Consider the following 7,985-nt stretch of genomic DNA (forward strand, 5'->3'; position numbering starts at 1 on the left):
TAAATGCAATTAGCGTCATCATCGTTTTATTCACATTCTTAATAACATTGCTATCCCAACTAACATTTTAGAACGTGAGAATAATCCTTTCAAGGTTACTATGCTGGGAGGTTTAAATGGCCTTGCTAAATGTAGCGGAAATTTAAATGGGGGTTTAAATGGCCTTGCTAAATGTAGCAGAAGTTTAAAGGTGGTTTAAATGGCCGTGCTGAATGTAGCAGAAATTTAAAGGGACGCTTTGCTGCCTTTTGTTCCGGATTTTTTGACCGTCTTACGATAGTGTTATTGCTGTGCACAAGCGACTTCTATCACTGCGCGTTCGGTGGAGTGCGTTCATATGATTTTCATGATGTCGTAAAACCGTTGTCATTTGAATCCCGTTCCTGCAGTGGAAGAAATTCGTGAGCTTTTAATATCTGATATTTTTTGTATTTACTTTGGTTTTTGTTTTGAGTGTTTTTCGTCTTTTGAGGGTTGGTTGAGTGGAGGAATTAATTTGGTTTAAATATTCAATTTTGATGTTTTTTTTTTATTAGATTCCCTGTCATACTCTTCAAGAATTTGACAAGTTTTTGATATTCGCTTTTTTGTGTCGTTTTTATTGTTTCGTCGCCTTAACTACTTTTTGGGTTTTAGAACAATTTATCTTTTGGTAATATTAATTATTAGTGTGGCTCTTAATGTCTAATCAAGTGCTTTTTGTAATTCTGTTTAAGAAAGAATCTGGCTTTTGATGTTATATGTTTATTTATCTCTTGAATTCCTTTTTTTGTGTATTTGTGCAACTGCCATTAATGCTTTATCTCTTGAATCATTTTTCACGAGTTGAAGAATCCGTCGAGGATTTATTTTCACTTTCAGTGCCATTCTTAAAGTTTTATCCTTCGAATTCCCCGCCCCCATCCCCCCTATCTCCCCCCCCCCTCCCGTGCTGAAGACGTTAATGGCCTTTTACTTTCAATTCTGGTGTTGCTAATAATATTATATCTTTCAAGCCCGCAATCTTGAAATCTTTTTTTTTTTGGGGGCGGATAAATGAAAAGTGGCCCTTGCGTGACCAATGCCATTTGACGATTTTCGGGGTTTATGGGGCCTGTGAGGGTGGAATTGTTGCCAGGACGTTACGTACCTCCTGTGGTTTATCAGTGAGGAAAAATATGTTTACTTTGTACCCTTTTAGCCTTTCAGCAAGGGGGTCGGGGGCAGCAGTAGGCATTCAGAATAAATAAGTAAAAATAAAAGGGACAAATTCATTATCACATTTATTTATTTGGTATCTGACCGTAGAATGCAGTTTGACCTTGACTCTCCCCAAAATCGGCGGATGGCTTTGATAAGGAGGGTGCTTGTTGTCTCTATGCTTGCTTTGTTTTTATTTTTGTGCCGCAAGATAGATGCGCAGTGTTCACAATTCGAAGACGGGTATTCAGAAAAGTTCTGGCAAATGATTAACATTTAAAGATTACTTTCATTATTATCTATAATAATAAAATCCGAGTGGATCTTGTTTGTCCTCCCCCGGGTGACACAGCCACCCACCCCCTGCAAACCTGTTTGTCCGCCCCGGGTGGGAGCTGAGTCGGTATGGGAGACATCCATCCTCCTCCTGCAAACCTGTTTGTCCACCCCGGGTGGGGCAGGGTTAGGTGAGACAGCAGCGTCGGGTTCCAGTGTGCGTTCTTTTTATTATTATTATTATTATTATTATTATTATTATTATTATTATTATTATTATTATGAAACAAGCCAATAAGCAGTTAGTTTGCATAAGAATCATCCATATAATAGAATTCCCAGTTTGGAAAAGGATAGAAATTAGCCAAGTAGTATGAAGAATTTGTATTACAATAAATTACTTGATAACTTAAATTAATAAGAAAATGAAATAATGAAGTACAATAAATTACTTGAAAACCATTATTAATAAGAAAACAAACCCAGTTACGTCACTCCCTTTCGGAATATTTTCCTTCCCATAATCAAAATAAATGAACACCCAATTTTTGAGGTAAAAAGGGAATACCTCCCCCTTTGATCATCCTAGGCACACTTTACATAAGCACTTCTCCCTCAGTCACGAAAAGCCCTTTACGTTTTCTCCTTGCCGCCCGCGAGGGCGTTTGTGTGTGTTTGTGTATGTGTGTATGTGTGTGTTTGTCAAGATCGTATTATAAAAAACCTGAAGTTATATAGATGAAGGCACTCGACGATCGTGCCATCACACACACACGCCGGCGTTCACGAATCAGCGCCATTATTCTGGTAAATTCGATGGAGAGAGAGAGAGAGAGAGAGAGAGAGAGAGAGAGAGAGAGAGCATTTTCGATGCTTTATATGCTTGCCGAAGCTCCGTCGATCGCCGCGACTTGTGCAAGATAGAACATGGCACATACATGTTCGTAAAGAGAGAGAGAGAGAGAGAGAGAGAGAGAGAGTGATAGACTGGCAAGCACAAGCAGCAGCAGCATCAGTGCTTGCTTGCTTGATTTTATGAAGGTTTACGGTGAGCGGTGTTGCCGGGACGATGGATGAGATCGAGTCTTGGACGGAGGCAGGAAAAATAAAGAGGAGGACTTGACTGATCACTGGTGTAACTCTTCTCTCTCTCTCTCTCTCTCTCTCTCTCTCTCTCTCTCTCTCTCTCTCTCTCTCTCTTTTGTGTTTAGCGAGATGCCAGAAATTGACTGCAGTCGGTTGATCGGCGCCGCTGTCATTTCTCTGAGGTTATGTCGTCATCTTTTTCTCCTCCTCCTCCTCCTCCTCCTCCTCCTTCTTGCGTTGTTTGTTCCTTGCTGCATGTGGCTTATGTGTCGTCCTCTTTATCGTGGTAATGGATGGGGGTTTGATAAGAGAGAGAGAGAGAGAGAGAGAGAGAGAGAATGCATAACAGATGACTGCAAAGAAGGAATGTATAAGGGGGGGGGAGAGAAGGAATGTATGACAGATGATTGTAGAGGATGAATTTATGAGAGAGAGAGAGAGAGAGAGAGAGAGAGAGAGAGAGAGAGAGAGAGAATGCATAACAGATGACTGCAAAGAAGGAATGTAAAAGGGGGGGAGAGAGAAGGAATGTATGACAGATGATTGTAGAGGATGAATTTATGAGAGAGAGAGAGAGAGAGAGAGAGAGAGAGAGAGAGAGAGAGAGAGAGAGAGAGAGAGAGAGAATGCATAACAGATGTCTGTAGAGAAGGAATGTATAAGGGAGGGAGAAAGAATGAATGTATAACAGATGATTGTAGAGGATGAATTTATGAGAGAGAGAGAGAGAGAGAGAGAGAGAGAGAGAGAGAGAGAGAGATGAGAAATAGCAGATGACTGTAGAGAAGAAATGTATAGGGGGGAGAGAAGGAATGTATAACATATGAGTGTAGAGAGAGAGAGAGAGAGAGAGAATGCATAACTGATGACTGTAGAGAAGGAATGTATAAGGGAGGGAGAGAGAAGGAATGCATAACAGATGATTGTAGAGGATGAGAGAGAGAGAGAGAGAGAAGGAGAGAGAGAGAATGCATAACAGGTGGCTGTAAATGAATGTAAAAGGGGGGGAGAGAGAAGGAATGTATAACAGATGATTGTAGAGGATGAATTTATGAGAGAGAGAGAGAGAGAGAGAAATGTATAGCAGATAATTGTAGAAAAGAAATGTATAACAGATGATTGTTTTGTTACTCCAATTCTCTCTCTCTCTCTCTCTCTCTCTCTCTCTCTCTCTCTCTCTCTCTCTCTCTCTCTCTCTCTCTCTCTCTCTCTCTCTCCCCACCAAAATAATCCCATCGCTCCTATCCCAGGTCATTACCCCAAAGTTAATCACAGTCCCGCCAGCAAATACCGAGAAATTACAAGCAACAGTTCGCAAAAATTAAAACTTTTTTGCACTCGTGACATTTTTCCCGCAACACTCCGTCTAATAACTAGCGTACTTCGGCGCTTGATTGTTTCGCCGAAGTCGTATTTGAGGTTTATTTATTTTGGGCGTGAAATCGCTCCCAGGTCGCTTTCAAATCATGATATTTGTGGGTTGATATTTTCGCGTCTGCATTGGCTGATCTGGGCACGATTGCTGGAAAGGAGAAGGATTAAGGACTCGATAGTCTATTCCAGTAGTTCTTGACCTTTTTATTACCACGCCCCCTCTAAGAGTTGGTCCTTCCCTCCACCCCACACTTTGCATCTATGAGTAAAATTCCCTCCCAGATTTAAAGGCAAATGAAAAAAAAAAAAAGAGAAAGAGAAATGTTGTTTTTATTCTTTTGGGAATGAATTAGCGAGATACCTGACACTGCTTCTTAGTGACTCTTGTTAAGAGAATAACGAATATAATTAGAGATTTTCATTTTTTGCAGGCACCCCCTTGGAAATTGCTGACGTCCCCAGGTTGAGAACCACTGATCTATTGTTTGGAGAGAGAGAGAGAGAGAGAGAAAGAGAGAGAGAGAGAGAGAGAGAGAGAGAGAGAGAGAGATATTATTCCCTCTTATAGCCCAAAATTAAGTTAATTACATCTCAGTATAACCACACCACTGAGCTGATTAACAGCTCTCCTAGGGCTGGCCCGAAGGATTAGATTTATTTTACGAGGCTAAGAACCGATTGGTTACCTAGCAACGGGACCTACAGCTTCTTGTGGAATCCGAACCAAATTATAGCGAGAAATGAATTTCTGTCACCAGAAATAAATTCCTCTTATTCTTCATTGGTCGGGCCAAAAACACCTCATTTTGGACCTAGCCTGGATCACCTCGTCCAAGGGGCAATTCATTTTCATCTTGAACGCATAACCTCAGGGATCAGGGGGTCAGCATTATGCAGTAATATCAGAAACGATCCAGATGGAATTGGAATCCTGGAATCCTGTTTGAAGGCTTTAAAACCGTGGGGTACGTTTCAGATGTGGAATGGAATGGAATATGAAGTTTAAGGCAAAGGCCAAGCACTGGGACCTATGAGGTCATTCAGCGCTGGAAAGGAAATTGAGAGGAGGTAGGTTTGAAAGGTGTAACAGGAGGAAAACCTCAAAGCAGTTGCACTATGAAGTAATTGTTAGGAGAGGGTGGATAGCAAGATGGAAGAACGGTAATGTGAATGGAGGTACAGTAAAAGGATCCAGCGGTTTGTATGTGTAAATCAGTTACCGTATATCCTTTAGTATACTGGGCCTGATACGTTACACTAATTACTAAGGTTTTACTATATTTTTGAACATCTTCCTTCGTTTGCAAGACAATCGTCAGTGGTTTTCATTTTGAATGTAAAATTAAAGACGTTTTGCTATTCACCTTTGTTACTATTATTGCTTTTTATGCCCTTCTTCCTCTTAATTCATTTTAGGAACCAAGGTTAAATTTTGCTCTCATAAAGATGAAGTAGCGATCTTTAAAAAAATTTTTTTTTTTTAAATATTCCGAGATGCGTTTTGTTGCTCCCCGTACCTCAAATACTGGCATCCAAAATATCATACGTACAGAAAAACGCGCACAGAAACATACCCTTCTACCCAAGAATTCGCAGATCGCAGATCTAGAGAGAGAGAGAGAGAGAGAGAGAGAGAGAGAGAGAGAGAGAGAGAGAGAGAGAGAGCGCCGAAAGACGATATACATAACTTATCAGAAGTCTGGGCGTCGTGATGCATGTCAGCACAGAATATGTCTGAAATGAAGCCATGAGCTGGGGGTTGGGGATCACACATGATGGATGGCTTTTGTGACGAGGGAGTTTTGATTAAACGCTGATGAAACTGCTAATTGGACACGCGCGGTTTGATTAGGTTTGCGCGAAAATTGAAATCTTGATCCATGGGTTGGCGTGGTAGCAGCCTACCTAAAAGTTATTCACCGATTGAATGGGTGGAAGGCTAATGGTGGGTGAGAGAGAGAGAGAGAGAGAGAGAGAGAGAGAGAGAGAGAGAGAGGGTTAGTTTTCAGGTCGTCTAGATTCGTTTTCTGATTAAAAAGACATTTATCTTGATAGCAAATACCCGACCATTGACACTTGTCAAGATGTAACGAAAGATGAGATGTGTGAACGTTTTAATTTTTTTTCTTTTGAGACTTGACTCTCTCTCTCTCTCTCTCTCTCTCTCTCTCTCTCTCTCTCTCTCTCTCTCTCCACATACACACACACATATATAGTGTGTGTTTTTATAATGATTATATCAAGTTTTTATTTGTCTCTTATTTTTCATGGCCTATGAACGTATTCCTACAAAAATTGATTTATAGTTCTCTCTCTCTCTCTCTCTCTCTCTCTCTCTCTCTCTCTCTCTCTCTCTCTCTCTCTCTCTCTCTCTCTCTGCACACACACACATATATAATATAGTGTGTGTTATTATAGTGATTATATCAAGTTTATATGTCTCATATTTTTCATGGCCTATAAACGTATTCCTACAAAAAGTGATTGAAAGATTCTCTCTCTCTCTCTCTCTCTCTCTCTCTCTCTCTCTCTCTCTCTCTCTCTCTCTCTCTCTCTCTCTCTCATTTACCCGTAAAATCCAAGACATTCCTACCACTTGATTTCTTCCCCCCTTTGAACCAGTTGTAGTACCTTCCACTATGGACTTCTTGAAAAGCCTGGCGAGAACCCATACACGTAATGACCCTACGTTCCCTCGCCCCATACACACAGAGAATGAAGTCCTTTAGTGCTTTCTAATGAGAGGGAATATCCTCAAAGCCAAGGACTTGCTATTAATGTTCATTAGTTCGGAGGGGGCGCGCTATTGTGGATTCCTATACAGGGAGGACCTTAGTCCAAATACTGTAGTAATCCCACTTCTCAGCGGGAGCACCGGATTTCACTTGGCGGAAGTTTCAGTAATTTTAAGTGCTGTCAGATGTTTCCGTAGTTATAAGTACTGTCAGAAGTTTCAGTAGTTATAACTACTGTCATATTTCCGTGTCAGAAGTTTCAGTAATTATAAGTACTGTCAGAAGTTTCATTAATTATAAGTACTGTCAGAAGTTTCCGTAGTTATAAGTACTGTCAGAAATTTCCGTAGTTATAAGTACTGTCAGAAATTTCCGTAGTTATAAGTACTGTCAGAAATTTCCGTAGTTATAAGTACTGTCAGAAATTTCCGTGTCAGAAGTTTCAGTAGTACTGTCAGAAGTTTCCGTAGTTATAAGTACTGTCAGAAATTTCCGTAGTTATAAGTACTGTCAGAAATTTCCGTGTCAGAAGTTTCATTAATTATAAGTACTGTCAGAAAATTCCGTAGTTATAAGTACTGTCAGAAATTTCCGTAGTTATAAGTACTGTCAGAAATTTCCGTAGTTATAAGTACTGTCAGAAATTTCCGTAATTTTAAGTACTGTCATAAATTTCCGTAGTTATAAGTACTGTCAGAAGTTTCAGTAATTATAAGTACTGTCAGAAATTTCCGTAATTACAAGTGCTCTGATCATCTTAGAGAATTAAGCATGGCATGCGTTCTGTAATTGTCTATAAAAGCTTGTAATGTAATTACGGTCACGCTAAGAACAAACATCACTTGACGAAAGTTATTCGTCAAGTAAATTCAATGCAAATGGTCCTGTCCAGCTTACTTAAAATCTTAGGGAATCAATAAGTTTATAGTTTTATGCGTGTGATGTGTTACAACAATTCCTTAAAAGATTTGTGTGATGTGTTACAAGATTTCCTTGCGTGTGATGTGTTACAAGATTTCCTTAAAAGGTTTGTATTCAATATGTATTCATCTTTTGTGGCTTTCATCTTAGCTCTACTAGCAGTGCCCTGGGCATCCTTGTCTAATAAATGTTGCCACCACGTCGTCCTCAAGTCTTCTAAGCAACAGTGGGTTTCCTTCGACGTTCCCGGAGTCCCAGAGTACATTAAGAGAGAGAGAGAGAGAGAGAGAGAGAGAGAGAGAGAGAGAGAGAGAGAGAGAGAGCAGCGGAGGTTTTATTTCCTCCGTTAATGGCAAACTCCGGGCACTTAGCTTGAGTGCTCTTAATGCCCTCTGAGAGTGTAAAGAGAAGATT

The 7,985-nt window shown here is 40.2% G+C and overlaps 1 protein-coding gene across 1 annotated transcript in view; it reads left to right on the plus strand.

The window, feature by feature from the left end:
- The first annotated feature begins 1,584 nt into the window (after window positions 1–1,584).
- The window catches only part of LOC136831668 (exostosin-1-like), a 54,599-nt gene continuing 48,198 nt past the window's right edge, over window positions 1,585–7,985 (plus strand). The window contains exon 1 of the mRNA XM_067092297.1: window positions 1,585–1,641. Within this exon, the coding sequence (XP_066948398.1) occupies window positions 1,585–1,641 (57 nt within the window). The remainder of the gene's footprint in view (window positions 1,642–7,985) is intronic.

The sequence above is a fragment of the Macrobrachium rosenbergii genome, chromosome 48, assembly GCF_040412425.1.
Source record: "Macrobrachium rosenbergii isolate ZJJX-2024 chromosome 48, ASM4041242v1, whole genome shotgun sequence".
Lineage (NCBI taxonomy): Eukaryota > Metazoa > Arthropoda > Malacostraca > Decapoda > Palaemonidae > Macrobrachium > Macrobrachium rosenbergii.